Source organism: Mytilus edulis, chromosome 1 (genome assembly GCF_963676685.1).
Source record: "Mytilus edulis chromosome 1, xbMytEdul2.2, whole genome shotgun sequence".
Lineage (NCBI taxonomy): Eukaryota > Metazoa > Mollusca > Bivalvia > Mytilida > Mytilidae > Mytilus > Mytilus edulis.
Window position 1 is genome coordinate 54,640,090 of NC_092344.1, and position 20,155 is coordinate 54,660,244.

At 32.2% G+C, this 20,155-nt stretch overlaps 1 protein-coding gene across 27 annotated transcripts in view; it reads left to right on the forward strand.

Moving 5' to 3' along the window:
* The window catches only part of LOC139514078 (inositol 1,4,5-trisphosphate-gated calcium channel ITPR1-like), a 269,729-nt gene that overhangs the window by 205,812 nt on the left and 43,762 nt on the right, over positions 1–20,155 (forward strand). For all 27 annotated transcript variants that reach the window (XM_071302866.1, XM_071302912.1, XM_071302962.1 and 24 more), the window contains 4 exons: positions 5,145–5,312; positions 5,539–5,670; positions 10,529–10,724; positions 11,927–12,165. In XM_071302866.1, coding sequence (XP_071158967.1) covers positions 5,145–5,312; positions 5,539–5,670; positions 10,529–10,724; positions 11,927–12,165 — 735 coding nt within the window. The remainder of the gene's footprint in view (positions 1–5,144; positions 5,313–5,538; positions 5,671–10,528; positions 10,725–11,926; positions 12,166–20,155) is intronic.

Consider the following 20,155-nt stretch of genomic DNA (forward strand, 5'->3'; position numbering starts at 1 on the left):
ATTTTCCAGTTTTCAGAAAATAACTCAAAATTAAAGTGCTTAAAGCAGTTTTCATGAAACTTTAGTGACAACTATTTACCTAAGCCCCATTATATTTTTTTTGATAAATTTCTGATATGACATTTAAGAGTACTGGAATGTTATTCTTTGAAAAGGCAATGGGTGTAATATTTGCTCATGGCGCAGCTGTTAATTTAATAGTGCTATTTGTGGAGTATTCTGTTGATTTTTATAGGACGGTTAAAATTAAAAATTTATTGGTCGTATATTGGTATCACTTTGTCGTTGTTGTCGTCAGTGTTGTTTGAAGACACTTAGTTTCCAGACAAGAACTTTAGTTTAAGTGAATAGAATGAAATTTAAACACAAGATTTGAAACCACAAAAGGAAGGTTGAGATTCATTTTTGGGGTTACAGTCTCAACAATTTAGGAACAAGGGGTCCAAAATGGGTCAAAATAAGTATTTTTCTAGTTTCCAGACAATAACTTGTGTGTAAGTGTATGGATCTTTCTGAAATTGTACCACAAGGTTCCATACTAAAAAGGAAGTTTGGGATTGATTATTGGGGTAAACGCACAAACTGTTTATGAATTAGGGACCAAAAAGGGTCCAAAATCAATACTTTTCTAATACTTTGTATAAATTGCTTATTTCTTGACCAATTTCAATGGGGTTTTATTCTTGAATTCTTGGGGTTTCTTTGATATGCTGAATCTAACCATGTATTAGGTGTTTGGAATTTGGGACCGGTTTTTAAATTGGCCAACATGAGGTCCAAAGGGTCCAAAATTAAACTTTGTTTGATATCATCAAAAATTTAATTATTGAGATTTTTGATATGCCAAATCAAACTGTATTTAGATTTTGATTTTTGGGTCCCGTTTTCAAATTGGTCTACATTAAGGTCCAAAGGGTCCAAAATTAAACTAAGTTTGATATTAACAAAAAATGAATTCTTGGGGTTCATTGATATGCTGAATCTAAACCTGTATTTAGATTTTTTATCATGGGCCCAGTTTTCAAGTTGGTCCAAATTGAGGTCCAAAATTCAAATTTGTTTGATTTCAACAAAAATTAAATATATGGAGTTTTTTATGCTTAATCTAACCATGTATTTAGACTTTTCAATTTTTGGCCCCTTTATTGAATTGGTCCACATTGAGGTCAACAGGGTCCAATATTAAACTGAGTTTTATATCATCTAAATTCAAATTATTGGGGTTCTTTGATATGCTGAATCTAAATGTGTTTTTAGATTTTCAATTTTTGGTCCAGTTTTCAAATTGGTCTACATTAAGGTCCAATGGGTCCAAAATTTAATTTTGTTTGATTTCAACAAAAATTGAATTCTTGGGGTTCTTTGATATGCTGAATCTAAACATGTATTTAGATTTTTGATTTTTGGGCCCTGTTATCAAATTAGTCTACATTGAGGTCAAAAGTGGTTAAATTAAACTTTGTTTGATTTCATAAAAAATTGAATTCTTGGGATTCTTTGATATGCGGAATCAATCCATGTTTTTAGATTTTGGATATTGGACCATGATAGGTAAATTAAAAAAAAATTAAGTTCATTAGACCCAAAATCAGAGCTGTATCAACCTTGAATGTTGTGTCCATACTAGCCCCAATTGTTCAGAGTTCACCCTCTTCTATCGAATCAAGCTGTGCCCTGCAGAGCATTTTATTTTTTCCACTGTCATAATCCTGACAAGCACTATTCAAATTAAGCTCTCATTCTTTTTTGTATAACAATTCTTTCCAGTTCTGATTTTTTCCAGTTATCTATATCAATACTCTTCACACATTATTAAACCCCCAAAAAATAAAATGTTTTAATTCCAACACAGAGAATTGGGTTTTTTCCTACCTGTAACAGGAAAAATTGTAAAATTTTGAATCAGTCCCAAGATTTTATATACTGTTGAGGTTTCAACCTGAACTATTTCAGTTGTAATTCTTTCTTCATCAATACATGCATTTTTGTTAGCACCTTAATTTTTCTGGTACCTTGATATTGAAAATGTGTTGTAAGTTTGTAACATAAAAAATAAAATCAGTTTTCCCCTCTATCTTTGTCATGCTTGCAGATATTGATTTGATACTTGGTATGTAGTTTTATCTAGACAAGTTACAGACCAAGTTTGAATTTTGTTTCTGTCTGATGATTTTGTGTAGAGTTTTGGAACTTGGACTTTCATGTAAATAATCAGTTTTCCAAACTTTTTTTTGTCATGTTTGAAGATCTTAATTTGATATTTGTTATAAAGTTTACACCATGACAAGTTATAGAGATCAAGTTAGCATTTTGTTCCAGTATGTTTGAATTTTAACGGGTAGTGGACTTTATATTGCCATGGAATACTTTCAGATCATGCTTGTTTTAGGTTGCATTTCTGTAAATATTGACAATGCAATTTCCCATAGGAACTCCTTTTAGGGCTAAAACTGTACCACTTTTACTATGAAGTTTTGAAAAAAATCTTATCCTAGAATTGAAAGTTTATATGCACCACAATTTTTTTCAAAGGTCAAAATATAGGGCTGTGCTGCATATTTTCAATGTTTATATGCCCTCAACTTCTCAGAGTTTAAACTAACACTAATTTTTTTAACTACCCCTGCGTCGAAAGAAAGGTTACCACAGATTTCAATGTAAACAATATGCACATGTATATTTACTGGTAACATTCCCAAGTTATGTCTCTGTGAAATGGAACACAGAGAGCATAACTGGGAACCAGTATGTAAACAAAATTAATTTTCTATGAATATTCAAGATCTCCCCAAAAGAGTTGTGTTTTGAGAAACAGCTTTATTTACAAAGTGCAACCTTTAGAATATGATTGTATGTTCACTATTATAATGGCTGTTTAATTAATTTCATTTTCCACAAAATCTTTTTAGTTTAAATTTAATTTGTTGGCTTGCACACTTTAACATACACACATCTTTCATCTTTTTCAAATAAATTTAATTATTTATATCATGTTTTCATAGATAATATATATTTATCTCATTCTATTTTCCGATGTTATTGCATAATTACTTACACTGTGTTAGGGCCTGTATACATTTATTTTTTACGAATGGCGATCTTGAATGATCAGCTCCAAAAGGCCCTGTTAAAGTGTTTAGGATTGTTTTGTTGTGGAATTAATTTATTATTGTGGATAATGTTACTAGTTCTGATTATCTTAAAGTGTAAATTGTTGATTGTGAACAATTTTTCATAGATTATTATATTTAGTTCACAGTATTCTCTCAAAACATCTTTTATAGTAAACCATTATGTATTTACTGAAGAAAAAAATCCAACTGGATATTAATGGAGGGTGGGTGTCAAAAAGGTTAGCTTTTTACTGGAAAATACTGATAATTATGATTTATTTAAGTGCTTTATGAAACACAGCATATCAAGTTCAGTGTATAATTATTGTATTTTTTTATTATGAATGCAATATAAAAATTATCAGGGCGTAGCTAGAAAGAAGCGAGGCGAAAAAAATTTGGGACCCTTTTATGCAGAATTTTTTGTTTTTTGTTTCGGTTTTCGGTCATAGGACGGTTAAAAGAGAAGCTATATGTAGACAGGACTTATAAAAAATTTATGAATGTAAAACTATTAATAAATCTTCTGAATAGAGTAATACATAAACAACACATATTTGTGATACAGAATTTACTCAAAATTGTCCAAAATCTGCTCTTCGGGTCTAGGCAGAAAAAACTTCTCTATTACTTTAATTGTCAATATTCACACTGAAATCCAGATGAATATGCAGAAATGCTAGTAACTGTCGTTGTTCATTGTTGATCGTACATTTGTTTTCAACATACGTAGTACACTGATAGATCTCCATGGTAGCACTCGCGAGATGTTATAAACCATGCAGCGTACGTGTTCGGCATCGAGGGACCTCCCAATTGAATTCGTCAAAATTACATGCCAGGTCAGTTTCGTACTGTCTCAGACAATGTTGAGATTTGTTTGTTTGTTATAATTCTTACAACACGATGAAGCAGATACAGCGCAAAGAAGAGATTTTCTGATAATACTAGACGCGACTCCACTCTCCAGTTCCCTTATCATATGGTCTATGAACGCAAAAAATAATGAGACTGTTTTGGCGTGTTTGCAGGGTGATTGGCTCTGGTAGTCTGTCGACCACATCGCCTCGGCATATATTCAACGATATCATAGGGTTCTGATCATTCTAATGCCGATTGGTACATCTCATTCCAAACTGATGAACCGTACACTGTAAAATGTGCTCCAAAAACTACATGTCTTAGACTGAGTATTACAAATTCAAATCTTGTAAAAGATACAAGTTACTGTCCGATTTTGTCATAATCTCCAATAAAACTTTTATTTTGAAACCAAATGCTGTTATTTAATGATATTTCATCAATTAAAAAAGTGACAACATTGGTGTTTTCTTTGGCATTCAATCTATAAATTTTTATTTTGCAATTTTTTTTTTTGCATGCCGAATCGATGTGCACCCAACTGAGTGTTAGGGAGCTACGCGCCTGATTATGTCTATTTTTTACAAACCTTTTTTGTGAATCATCATTTATTATGTTTCCCCTTTTAACTAATTTGTCTGTATTTGGGTTGCTTTAAATATGTTTCTCATTTGAATTCATAAAGACTAACTTCCATAGCAGTATATAATATGTTTTATCAGTACAATATAAACATATTATATTATTGAACTCATACTTTGAACATTTGGATCATCCTTAAATGTTTTTTTAATATACTTAAGGTGGTACCTAACACTACAGGGAGATAACTCTGTAAAATCAGCTAAACGTTTTAATTACGTTGTGTTGTTAAGTGAATATTAAGCTTCTCGATGATCAAAATAAGTGTTTGTCAAACTGCTATATAACCAGTGTAATTTTTCTGATAAAACGGTTGGTTCAAATTTTTTAAATTTTTATATTTTTGTAAATACTGTGTCAAAATTTTAAGAAAATTAAACGACCCAAATTAATTTTAGCTAAAGTGTTGGGTACCACCTTAAATCGTTTCTAATTGAGGTCGTAGCAGTAACAGTAATAGCTTAACATATATTTACATCAATGTCTCAAAATAACTTCATCTAGGTTTTGTTTTAATTGTTGTAACAGGGAGAGGCTCTAAGGCAATGTCTGTTGACAAAGTATTATGAAAAGGCACCAATGAGGGGACAAAGAGATGGTGGAAATAAACTGGCTTTGTCTGGAAGATCTGGTGCTGATAACAATTCAAGATCCAGCATGTTTGGTAGAGAAAGAATGAGTCTTTATGATATTCAGGTAGGAAGATTTAGACAAATAGATAAAGTTTATTACCTGTAAATTATAGGCTTTGGGGACCATCTGGTCACTAAAAAGACAAAGATGTAGATACAGAATTGTTCCTACTTTTCTAAAGGACATTTTTCTTTCAACCACTGAACTACAGGCTTCTGACTTGGGACAGGCACATATCAAATATAACTAGAGCTCACATTAAAATGATCTTATACTCTTTTTTTTTCAGTGCCATTTAGCCAAAGAAGGAGCAGCAGATTTGATTGTTGATTTGATAATGAAAGAAACTAACAGCAAAATATTTCAGGAAACCGTGGAACTTGGCATTGCATTGTTGGAAGGTGGTAACCCAGTTATTCAGGTTAGTTCTAACTATTCCTACACTAGATCATTTTGTTTGAAGATCACTGGTTCACATCGCCATTTTGAATTGTTGCAGTAACAGTCAAACTGCATTGACATTCACCTTTCAGCAATCACTGTCTGAAAACAGGTTCACCAACTTTTCTCTCCAAGAATATTACAACATAGTGTTTTGTTATAATAAAACACCCATGCAACCACGCATCCCTTATACTAAATTTGCATGATAGGACCCTACACCATTTTAGTGTTTCGGCAGTTAAGCTTTAGATGGTCATTTTAAGATGCTTTATTTGAAATAATCAAATATGAAAACTATTCATGTACATAGAGATATATTTTAATTCTTCTTCAATAGATCTAGTTATTATGACAGATATGCCATCATCAGGGGTCCAACTATCAATTTGATGTTAAAGTCATTAAAGAACTTTATTCTACTAAGCATATCTCCACTACTTTTATGTTTGCTATACGCAACTATTGGTGTGGTATTGAATATTTGTACACAATCTTCGTCAAACTGTATTAAATGATGATGCCAGTGTTTCATTATACGTTTCTTTATTTTACGTATATATGGATTATATTTGGTTATTAAAACTAAGGCCACACCAATTTGATTCCTTGTTCGACAGACCCGCCCGCACCTATTTTTTTCAAAACAGTATTTTTTTATTTTTTTTATATTCCCGCTTCCCGCATCCAGAAATGTAATCATGTCCATTTCCCGCACCGTCACGATTTTAAACATAAAAGCACCCCACCACACTGTGTAAATATCTATGAGAATATTTGTTTCAGCATGAAACCTATGTATCCAAAGTGGGAGTGTCCGATATAAATTTATAACAGCGGAAATACCTGTAAAGAACAAAAAATTGGTTTCTTTCCCCCTTACTTATATTCCCTATCAAAAAATGTTCGTTGTTAGAATAAAGTACAAAGAACTTCTGAAGGATTTGCCTTCAACTGCAATTATATTGTATGCTGGCGAAACAAAACTATCCATAGCCGCTGCATGTTTATGCACCTGTCCTGATTGATTTAGGGGCCTGTCGTTCAGTAGTTATCGTTGTTGATGTTGTTCATTGGTATTTTCCCGTTTGGATATATAAATTAGATCGTTGGTTTTCCTGTTCGAATTGTGTACCCTAATAATTTTGGGGTCCTTTATAGCTTGCTGTTTGGTCTGTATGAAAGCCCTGTGTAAAAGGCTGTACTTTGACCTGTGTTTGTTATTATCAGGTTGAGAACAACCTTCTCTCAGAAAAGGGGTCATTTTACTGATGTAGAAAAGAAAATAGAAATACTTCTATACAAAACCTTTGAAAACTTAGAATTTTGTACTCAAAGAGAGGAGAGTTACATCATATTTTAAACAACTTTTTTCTAAAAGGGTCCACTTACATGACTTATTTTGAATGATATTAACTGTTAAAGTAAATGTGTTAATTTAACATTGGTAAAGTCCAGGAATATTACAAAATTCTTGGACATGTTTTGACCATTTAATACCAGATAGATATATAGTTCTTTGAGAAAATATGAGCCCTTTTGTACAAACAAATATATTATAACTTATATTGATCCCTCATAAAACATGTAAAAGGGATATTTATAACATTAAGGGGTTGCCCCCAAACTGATTATGACTTGGATGGAGAATTGTCTCATTGTCAGTCACACATACATAAACCAGATTTAATTATTTCTTGGTGAACAGGGGAAAAAAACTTCAGAAATTAAAGAAATGTCAAAGTACAAGTAATAAATCAAGTCTTAATATTGTCAAAACCTACTATTTTATGTTTACAAAAAACAATTATAATCGCTCGCCTTTACTTTTCAAGCTTCGCCTCAAAAATTTGCAAATAAAATATTTTTTTTAAGTGTTGTCAACGGTTAACCGTTCAAACGACCGAATACCGCATACCAAAAACGCTAACCGGTTCACCTCACTTTTTTTCAATTTTAATAGATTTGATAAAAATTTGTATTGAAGTCATTAAATATTTGTGTTTTCTTTAAAAATTGTCGTCGTTGTAATTAATTTGACGGATCAATTGTCCAATATATATATTGATTGGTATTGTTAATCTAAAATATAAAATTAATTAGAACTTGTCTCTTAGCTCGGGGCAAGATCTTAAGGAAACATAATTAGTTTCATGTTTTTTTAACAGTAATTTTTAATCAGTAATACGATTAAATTTTAAGATTTACTTCATTATTTCATTTTTGATATTATATTGTGTAGAGCTACATCTGAATGTGCAATCTCCATCGTGCAAGTCTTTGTCATACTTTAAACTAAATGCTAACTCAAAAACTGTAAAAAGCAAACCAATGTAAACTTGATCGTAAAAATATCAGGATTAATCAATTTTAATTGAAACACCGCACATTATTTTCGGAGACAACAAGACAAAATGGAAGAATCATCGGTTTCAGACATATTCAATTCTATGCGATAAAGACGCTTTTTTATTTTTCAATTTGAAGTTAGTACAAACGCCATAGTTGATATCGTGTATTTAATTATTAAAAGTCAAACTTGGACAGGAATCTTCACAGACAAGCCTTATAAAACCAAAGGCCAAACTTCAATTCATCGCATTATAAAAACGTAAATGTATGACTTGGATGGAATGTAGTCACATTGACACTCATACCACATCTTTTTATATCGATGTGTAGGGTACTATTGATAAGGCCTTCAAACATTAACTTAAACTACCGGGTTAACCGGTTAATCGGTCGAACGATTATACGAGTAACCGGTCAGGCAAAAGTGTACGATTTGACAACACTAATTTTTTTATTAAAATTTTCAAATCGCTCACTCGCCCCAAATTTTTTAGTCCAAAAATCCGTAGAACAAGAAATTAAATTGGTGTGGCCTAATGGAATATTTCGTTTTTCTTTTGAGTTTTTCTTTTGATTTGTTTTGTTGTAGTAATTCAGTACAGTCAATTGATAAAGCATCAGTAATACTATCATCTATTTCCACAATATCATAACCCCTATCTAATAATTTCACTTTGAAATTAGTTAGATTGTTTATTAATTTGTTATTGTCACTTGTGTTTCTAATTTGCCATATTGCTTCACCTTTAATAAATCCTCTGAATACATGCTGTGAGTGACAGCTATTTCTGTGTAGAAACAGATGAGAATTGGTTTCTTTTAAATGAATTTCAAGGTCAAGAATGCCATGTGTTGTAAATCTTGTTATAATAAAACATCCATGCAACCACGCATCCCATATTGCATGATAGGACAGAATATTTTCTGCAAGTTTACAAACAGCAATCTGTCATTTTTTTTTTATGTCACTCCAATATTAATATTTAATAAATTGCTGCAATCCCAGTCAAGGTAGATGATGGAATATTAATTTTTCTCTTTGATATTTCTCATAATTGACTCCTTAATACAGGGTTGACTGAACTTGTATCCTGTCTCAAACTTGTTCATTTTTGTGTCGTCTGCAACTTTCAGACATAGGGATTAAAATCTGATATCAAGGGTATAAACTATTTGTATAAAAGAGGGACGAAAGATACATTGGTCAATGTTAAAGTTTTCCATGTTAGGTCTGTTTCTTAGAAACTTAACTATAAGTAATAGGTCAACTATATCTTATTATAAGCAATAGGTCAACTATATTTGGTACGTAGAATGATTGTAACTTGTACATGTCTGTCTGACTTATATATATCATTTGACTTTGTCTTTATTTTCATGGTTTATTTGTCTGTGTTAAGTTTTCATGGTTCTGTTACTTTCTTGGATCTTCTAAGTAATAGTTCCTCTATGTTTAATGTATGGGATGATTGTAAGGTTCACACATGTCAGATTGGCAGGGTTCATCTGATAATGTTAATTTTATTTGATTTTTGTAGTGAAAACTTTATCTTTATAACTGTCAATAAAAATCAATCATGGTAGGACATTTCAGTGTGTACACTTTTGTTATGTTTGATTCACCGCATCATTTTAAACAACTGACAGTACTGTAACAGAAATAGCTAACAATAGTTGTATTACTTTCATTTTCTTTGAAAATCTTGATTTATTTGCCACAAAGTCCTTTTTTTCTATCAAATGCAATGAAACAGTAAAAAATAATGCTTTGCATCAAGTTTCCCCTTGGAACATGTACTAAATGGCCTATCTCTATTATTTATTATATCTTTAGTTTTGATACAATTGAGGTTTGAAAAATTCGTACAAAAATGGCTACAGAAGGGTACATAAACCTTAACTTTCGAAATATTTCATAGGCAAAATCTGTTGAAACCAAAATCTATCAAGCTTTTATAAGTTGGTGATGAAATTAGCACTGGAATGTATTCAAGTCAGCTTGATAAGTCTGCAGGTTCAGTAGTCAGCCATTATTTGTAAAACCAATCAATGTAATAGCTCTTATATGTTGATGGACAGGTCAACACTAGAATGATTTTTTACATTATAGTAGCTCTGTTTGGATTTTAGTAAATGCCAACCTGGAGTTAACTAAATACTAATGTATTTCCTTTATTTCTTCACTTTCAAATTAATTGACTTTTAAATTGCTGATCTGCTGACTTACAATAATATTCATACTTATTTTATAAATGCCAATCTGTGACTTTCAAATCACTAGGTATAAATATTTTCTTTCCATACAAAGTTACTGATTTGTTTAAAGCATTGTAAATTTGGTTTTTTTTTTCATCCTTATTTAAAAACACATAAAAAAAAAAAATGAGCTGATAAGATTAAGACCCTACCAGTATATTGTTTTAAACATAAAAGAAAATGCATATGATTTGAATGTTTTCATGATTCAGCTTCAATCTTCATTTCAGAGATCTGTTTACAACAGGTTGCTAAAAGACAAAAACTCTGATGTATTTTTCAAAGTATTTTACAACAAGATGTTTAAAGCAAGCGAGGAGATTAAATCAACCGTAACAGTTAATACCAGCGATGGAGAAAAAAGAAGTGATGAGCAGAAAGAATTACAAACTAAAGATGCTACTGGAGGACTGAAGAGAGGTAGAGGTAAAGATTGATCACCTCACAGATAATAGTTATATGTCTATGTCTCCTAGTTCACACATATTTAGTACCAACACTTAAGTTCACACTGTTTATTGTTATTGTGTGGAGCCTACTCATGTTGCTCAACTTTTCTTTTTCTGTGTAGTTTTATCTATCATTTATCTGTTATTTTTTATTTTAACCTTGTCTGATTATCTTTTGATTTGCACACTTGTTAACAGTTGAAGTTCACTAATCGTTTATGATCACACAGGATGACACAGATCCAAAAACTACAGGAAACATGATCCTGTACAATGGCAAGATTAAATTTGTACAGAATTTCAAGAAAGAAAAAAGAATCCTAAAAAAAATCTATAAGTCTTGTTGCAAACTAAAGATCACTAAAAAGTAACAAATGGATATTTATAAAAAATTACAGCACAAAATATAACATCAAGCATATATCTTTGATAAATTTAAGTTTAAAAAAAAATACATTGTTATCATATTCCATGTTTATAAAAAAATGTTTTCAAAGGGATAGATAAGCACATAGTGTTGTCTTAAATTTAAATAAATGTAAAATTTTTATTGCTAAAAAAAACCTTTATAATGTTTTGAAGTATTCAATATAACATAACCATCAAGGAAGAACTATGGTTTACTTGTAACCCTTGCAATATTTAATTATATATTAATACCCAGTATTACAGTTGTAAAACTTGAATCAACTTTTTATGCTCCATGAATTTAGATATGATTTATAGGGTAGATAGTTCATTGTAATTTAATGTAATTTAATGTCCTCCTCTTTACTAAAATCTAGATTTAATCAGGGTATGGTGATGGAAATTACTTAAGTGTTTTTCATGAATTGTATATGCAACTATACCATTTGAATCATTGTTGCTTTTTTTTTTTTTAAAGAAAATGACACTAGAAAAACATCAGGTTTTGTTTGTTGTGCCCTTTTACAATGTCCACTGAGACAACTTACTAAGTGCTTTCAACAAACTGAGATTTAAACTAGATGGCTGATTCAAGATTGCTAGATGACCTTTTGATTTTTGTATTAAAATTATTCACATAGTAAATCTTGAGGAATAACATCTTCCATCACCTTTTACATTTCTAAATTCCGTTATAAAATCAGGGTGGATATTTTCAATACATGTAGTAAAAAGTAAAAATCTAACTAAATCTCTTTATATGACTTACAGGTAGAAGACAAGAGTATGAGGAGGACTCAGTAGGAGGTATAAAATTTAAAACAAGACAGAATAAACAATCTGAGGAACCTGATGACCTTCAGAGAGGTCATGTTGCAGGTCAAGAGGATGCTGTAGATAAGCAGACTAAAGAAAAAGAAGACAAGAAACTGACACCAAATGTTGCAATGATGAGACCAATCCTTAGATTCCTGCAGCTCCTATGTGAAAATCATAATCGAGAACTACAGGTATAACGTCTAGTCCATATTATATGAAGATATTCCATGTATTGAGCAAGTCTTTCCAGGTTTAGGGTAATATTAGTACAATTAGAATTTTCAGGTTCAATTACATGACTAGACAGTACATATCAGCATTTTTTATGCCCCATTTATGGGCATTATGTTTTCTGGTCTGTGCGTCCGTTTGTTCATTCGTCTGTCTGTCCCGTTTCAGGTTAAAGTTTTGGTTAAAGTTTTTGGTCGAGGTAGTTTTTTATGAAGTTGAAGTCCGATCAACTTGAAACTGAGCAAACATGTTCCCTATGATATGATCTTTCTAATTTTAATGCCAAATTAAAGATTTTATCCCATTTTCACGGTCCACTTTAAAACATAGAAAATGATAGTGTGGATGGGGCATCCGTGTACTTGGGACACATTCTTGTTGAATTTGCTTATAGAATTATCTGTTTTTCCTGTTTTGCTAGTTATTTAAAGATATTACTTTGTCAATTTAGCTGATTCACAAACCACACCAAGATATGACATCTATATTTCATTACAGTGGTCAAATTAAATTCTCAAAGTAAAAGAAGGGGTATTACAAAAATTTATACTCTAAGGAATTTGGACATATTAATGGTGAAATATGCCTCAGAACTTTGTGTTTAGACATCACTAAAAATACAAGTACATGTGAACTTTTTATTTTAGGATATGATTTTTTTTAGCTCACCTGGCCTAAAAGGCCATGTGAGCTTTTCTCATCACTTGGCGTCCGTCGTCGTCGTCGTCGTCGTCGTCGTCGTCGACGTCGTCGTCGTCGTCGTTAACAATTTTTCAAACATCTTCTCCTCTGAAACTACTGAATGGATTTGAATGAAACTTAAAATGATTGTTCCTTAGTATATCCTGCACAAAATGTGCGCTTCGATTTTTGATCCGTCAAAAAACATGGCCGCCGTTACTTAAAATAGAACATAGGGGTCAAATGCAGTTTTTGGCTTATATCTCAAAAACGAAAGCATTTAGAGCAAATCTGACATGGGATAAAAATGTTCATTAGGTCAAGATCTATCAGCCCTGAAATTTTCAGATGAATCAAACAAACCATTGTTGGGTTGCTGCCACTTAATTGGTAATTTTAAGGAAATTTTGCATTTTTTGGTCATTATCTTGAATATTATTATAGATAAAGATAAACTGTAAACAGCAAAAAAGATCAGCAAAGTAAGATCTACAAATAAGTTAATATGACCAAAATTGTCAATTGACCCCTTAAGGGGTTATTGTCCTTTAATGACAATTTTTCACAATTTGTTCATCATATTTGCTAACTTTAAAAAATCTTCTCCTCTGAAACTACTGAATGGATTTGGTTAAAACTTAGCATGATTGTTTCTTAGATTATCCTGCACAAAGTGTGTGCTTTGATTTTTGATCCGTCAAAAAACATGGCCGCCGTTACTTAAAATAGAACATAGGGGTCAAATGCAGTTTTTGGCTTATATCTCAAAAACGAAAGCATTAAGAGCAAATCTGACATGAAGTAAAAATGTTCATTAGGTCAATATCTATCAGCCCTGAAATTTTCAGATGAATCAAACATCCAATTGTTGGGTTGCTGCCACTTAATTGGTAATTTTAAGGAAATTTTGCAGTTTTTGGTCATTATCTGGAATATTATTATAGATAAAGATAAACTGTAAACAGCAAATATGATCAGCAAAGTAAGATCTACAAATAAGTCAATTTGACCAAAATTGTCAATTGACCTCTTTAGGAGTTATTGCCCTTTAAAGACTTTTTTCACAATTTGTTCATCATGTTGACTTACTTTAAAAAATCTTCTCTTATGAAACTGCTGTATCAATTTCAGCCAAACTTAGGCTAAATGAGTTTCAGAGTTTCAGAGTATCTAGTATAAATTTTATATTTCATTTCCTTGTATGTCAAGAAACATAGCTCCTATGGCTAAAATAGAACATAGGAGAAAATGATTTTTTTTTTGCTTTTGAAGAAAATAGGACGATTCAAAGAACATTTAAATAAATTGAAAAGCCAAAATAATCATTGATGAGAGATTAAACCAAAAAAATTCAGGTGAGCGATTCAGGCTCTTGAGAGCCTCTTGTTTAAACTTTATGTGCAAGGCTCAACATGTTCAAGATGGCACAGGTTTAAGGTTTTAGTGGAGTTCCTATTTGAAATTGCATTGTCTATATTTTACAGAAATGTTACTTTAAAAAATGACTAGATACAATTAATAATGATGTAAAATGATCATTTGAGCTTTTCTCATCCATCGATCACTTTTCTAAAATTCTTCTCTAAAACCACTGGGCTAAATTTAGCCAAGCTCGGCCTCAATCATCTTTGGGATATCCAGTTTGCAAATGTGTCCAATGACCCTGCAAAGCAACATGGCCTGCATTGCTAAAAATATATTATAAAGAATACAAATAGACTGAGAAAATCTAAAAGATGACAAAGAAGGTACAAAATATTGGGACCAGGGTACTGTGTTTTTAGCTCACCTGGCCCGAAGGGCCAAGTGAGCTTTTCCCATCACTTGGCGTCCAGCGTCCGTCGTCGTCCGGCGTCCAGCGTCGTTAACTTCTCCTCTGAAACTGCTGGGCCAAATTTAACCAAACATTGCCATAATCATTATTAGGGTATCTAGTTTAAAAATTGTGTCCGGTGACCCGCCCAACCAACCAAGATGGCCGCCATGGCTAAAAAGAGAACATAGGGGTAAAATGCAGTTTTGGCTTGTAACTCAAAAACCAAAGCATTTAGAGCAAATCTGATGTGGGGGTAAAATTGTTTATCAGGTCAAGATCTATCTGCCCTCAAATTTTCAGATGAATCCGACAACCCGTTATTGGGTTGCTGCCCCTGAACTTGTAATTTTAGGGAATTTTTGCTGTTTTTATACGACCGCAAAATTTGAAAATTTTTTCGTTGTATATTGCTATCAAGTTGGCGTCGGCGTCGTCGTCGTCGTCGTCGTCCGGCGTCCGAATACTTTTAGTTTTCGCACTCTAACTTTAGTAAAAGTGAATGGAAATCTATGAAATTTTAACACAAGGTTTATGACCACAACAGGAAGGTTGGTATTGATTTTGGGAGTTTTGGTCCCAACATTTTAGGAATTAGGGGCCAAAAAGGGCCCAAATAAGCATTTTCTTGGTTTTCGCACTATAAAGTTAATAGAAATCTATGAAATTTTGACACAAGGTTTATGACCACAAAAGAACGGTTGGGATTGATTTTGGGAGTTTAGGTTTCAACAGTTTAGGAATTAGGGGCCAAAAAAGGGCCCAAATAAGCATTATTCTTGGTTTTCGCACAATAACTTTAGTTTAAGTAAATAGAAATCAATGAAATTTAAACACAATGTTAATGACTACAAAAGGAAGGTTGGTATTGATTTTGGGAGTTTAGGTCCCAACAGTTTAGGAATTAGGGGCCAAAAAGGGACCCAAATAAGCATTTTTCTTGGTTTTCGCACCATAACGTTAGTATAAGTAAATAGAAATCTATGAAATTTAAACACAAGGTTTATGACCATAAAAGGAAGGTTGGTATTGATTTTGGGAGTTTTGGTCCCAACAGAATAAGGGGCCCAAAGGGTCCAAAATTAAACTTTGTTTGATTTCATCAAAATTGAATAATTGGGGTTCTTTGATATGCCGAATCTAACTGTCATGACTGTGTATGTTGATTCTTAACTTTTGGTCCCGTTTTCAAATTGGTCTACATTAAGGTCCAAAGGGTCCAAAATTAAACTTAGTTTGATTTTGACAAAAAATGAATCAGTTAGGTTCTTTGATATGCTGAATCTAAAAATGTACTTAGATTCTTGATTATTGGCCCAGTTTTCAAGTTGGTCCAAATCGGGGTCCAAAATTAAACTTTGTTTGATTTCATCAAAAATTGAATAAATGGGGTTCTTTGATATACCAAATCTAACTGTGTATGTAGATTCTTCATTTTTGGTCCTGTTTTCAAATTGGTCTACACTAAAGTCCAAAGGGTCCAAAATTAAACTTATTCTGATTTCAACAAAAATTGAAATCTTGGGGTTCTTGGATATGCTGAATCCCAAAATGTACTTAGATTTTTTATTATGGGCCCAGTTTTCAAGTTGGTCCAAATCAGGATCCAAAATTATTATATTAAGTGTTGTGCAATAGCAAGTCTTTTCAATTGCACAGTATTGCGCAATGGCAAGAAATATCTAATTGCACAATATTGTGAAATAGCAAATTTTTTTTTAATTAGAGTTATCTTTCTTTGTCCAGAATAGTAAGCAAAAATATCTAATTGCAAAATATTGTGCAATAGCAAGATTTTTTTTTAATTGGAGTTATCTTTCTTTGTCCAGAATCAACTTAAATCTTTGTTATATACAATATACAATGTATATTCACTTTTTACTACCAACTGATAAATTATAATAAATAACATTCAGTGATAACAAGCAGTTTTTTTTACATCTTAATATTTTATGATGTATTTAAATGAGTAGTTATTGTTGCAAACTCCATTAGAAATTTTAATTGAGATTAGTTTTGGAATAAGGGAAAGGGGGATGTGATTAAAAAAATTGGGTTCAATTTTTCTCATTTGAAATTTCATAAATAAAAAAGAAAATTTCTTCAAACATTTTTATGCCCCACCTACGATAGTAGAGGGGCATTATGTTTTCTGGTCTGTGCGTCCGTCCGTCCGTCCGTCTGTCCGTTCGTTCGTCCGTCCGTCCGTCTGTCCCGCTTCAGGTTAAAGTTTTTGGTCAAGGTAGTTTTTGATGAAGTTTTAGTCCAATCGACTTCAAACTTAGTACACATGTCCCCTATGATATGATCTTTCTAATTTTAATGCCAAATTAGAGTTTTTACCCCAATTTCACGGTCCACTGAACATGGAAAATGATAGTGTGAGTGGGGCATTCGTGTACTGAGGACACATTCTTGTTTTGAGAGGATTAATATTCAACAGCATAGTGAATTGCTCTAAGAGAAAACAAAAATTTTAAGTTCATTAGAACACATTCATTCTGTGTCAGAAACCTATGCTGTGTCAACTATTTAATCACAATCCAAATTTAGAGCTGAATCCAGCTTGAATGTTGTGTCCATACTTGCCCCAACCGTTCAGGGTTCAACCTCTGCGGTCGTATAAAGCTACGCCCTGCGGAGCATCTGGTTGGCTATTATCTTGAATATTATTATAGATAGAGATAAACTGTAAACAGCAATAATGTTCAGCAAAGTAAGATTTACAAATAAGTCAACTTGACCAAAATGGTCAGTTGACCCCTTTAGGAGTTATTGACCTTTATAGTTATTTTTTAACCATTTTTTCGTAAATCTTAGTAATCATTTGCAAAAATCTTCTCCTCTGAAACTACTAGGCCAAATTAATCCAAACTTGGCCACAATCATCTTTGGGATATCTAGTTTAAAAAATGTGTGGCGTGACCCGGCCAACCAACCAAGATGGCCGCCATGGCTAAAAATAGAACATAGGGGTAAAATGCAGTTTTTGGCTTATAACTCAAAAACCAAAGCATTTAGTGCAAATCTGACATGCGGTAAAAGTGTTTATCAGGTCAAGATCTATCTGCCCTGAAATTTTCAGACAAATCAGACAACCTGTTGTTGGGTTGCTGCCCCCAAATTAGTAATTTTAAGGAAATTTTGCAGATTTTGGTTATTATCTTGAATATTATTATAGATAGAGATATACTGTAAACAGCAATAATGTTCAGCAAAGTAAGATTTACAAATAAGTCAACATGACAGAAATGGTCAATTGACCCCCTAAGGAGTTATTGTCCTTTATAGTCAATTTTCAACAATTTTTATAAAATTTGTAAATTTTTACCAACATTTTCCACTGAAACTACTGGTCCAAGTTCATTATAGATAGAGATAATTGTAAGCAGCAAGGATGTTCAGTAAAGTAAGATGTACAAACACATCACCATCACCAAAATACAATTTTGTCATGAATCCATCTGCTTCCTTTGTTTAATAGTCACATAGAGCAAGGTGAGCGACACAGGCTCTTTAGAGCCTCTAGTTTTTTATCAAAACTGTAGGTCAACTTCTTAAATGAGTAATTATTAGTAAATAAGGAATGTTATCATTTTTATATAACCATTTATGGAACATATTATGATATTCTATCGGTCTTCAACATCTGGGACAATAACTCAAAAACTTTTTAACCAATTTTCATGAAACTTTGGTGAATTGTTTAAACATTGATGTAAGCTCCCTTCCGATTTTTATAAATTTTAGATTTTATATTTAGGAGTTATGAGTTTTTGTTCATGAAAAATAGGAAATTATTGTACTTTTTAGCTCATATGGCCCTAAAAATAGAGCATAGGGGTAAAATGTAGATTTTAGCTTATATCTTTGAAACCAAAGCATTCAGAAACAATTGAGACAAATTTAACCAAACTTGGCCACAAATAAGCATTAGGGTATTTAGTTTTTATACGACCGCAAAAATTGAAAAATTTTTGGTCGTATATTGGTATCACATTGGGATCGTCGTCTGCTTCGTCTTTGTTCTCCGAATACTTTTAGTTTTCGCACTATAACTTTAGCAAAAGTAAATAGAAATCTATGAAATTTTAACACAAGGTTTATGACCATAAATGGAAGGTTGGGTTTATTTTGGGAGTTTTGGTCCCAACAGTTTAGGAATAAGGGGCCCAAAGGGTCCAAAATTGAACTTTGTTTGATTTCATCAAAAATTGAATAATTGGGGTTATTTGATATGCTGAATCTAACTGTGTATGTAGATTCTTAATTTTTGGTCCTGTTTTCAAATTGGTTTATATTAAGGTCCATTAAAGTCCAAAGTGTTCAAAATTAAACTTAAACAGTATTGTGCAATAGCAAATATTTTCAATTGCACAGTATTGCGCAATAGCAAGAAATAACAATGTATATTCACATTTACTACCAACTGATAAATTAAAACAATCTTTACCATTCAGTGATAACAAGCACTTTATTTTACATTTTAATATTTTATGATGTATTTAAATGAGTAGTTATTGTTGCAAACTCCATTAGAAGATTGAATTGAGATCAGTTTTGGAAAAAGGGAAAGGGGGATGTGAAATTTTACTCATTCCAGATTTCATAAATAAAAAGAAAATTTCTTCAAACATTTTTTTGAGAGGATTAATATTCAACAGCATAGTGAATTGCTCAAAGGCAAAAAAAAATATTTAAAGTTCATTAGACCACATTCATTCTGTGTCAGAAACCTATGCTGTGTCAACTTTTTAATCACAGTCCAAATTTAGAGCTGAATCCAGCTTGAATGTTGTGTCCATACTTGCCCCAACCGTTCAGGGTTCAACCTCTGCGGTCGTATAAAGCTGTGCCCTGTGGAGCATCTGGTTAAAAATATGTCCGATGACCCTGCCTGCCAACCATCATTACCGACATGGCTAAAAATAGGGGGAAAATGCAGTTTTTATATGACTGCAAATTTTTTTTTGCGTTGTATAATGCTATCATGTCGTTTGCTTCATCATCATCGTCCGAAGAGCATTTAGTGTCAAACAATAACTTTAGTTTTATAGTGAATGGATCTCCATAAATTTGTAACCCGAAGGTTCAATACCACTTAGGAAGGTTGGGATTGATTTTGGGGGTTATGGTCCCAATAGTTCAGAAATAAGGGCCCAAAAAGGGGGCCCAAAAAAAGCATTTTTGTAGTTTTCAAACAATAACTTGTGTTTTAGTGTATGAATCTCTCTGAAATTATACCACAAGTTGCTATACCATGAGGGGATGGTTAGTATTGATTTTTGGGGGTTATGGCTCAATATGTTTTGGAATTAGGGACAAAAAAAGGGGAAAAACTAGGTTTTCATGGTCAATGGACAATCAAGACAATTTATTAGCAGTAAAAGGAGGTAATTCAAAAACATTTAACAAACAATATTGGGTATGTTCGGATTTACCTCCCTTACACAAAT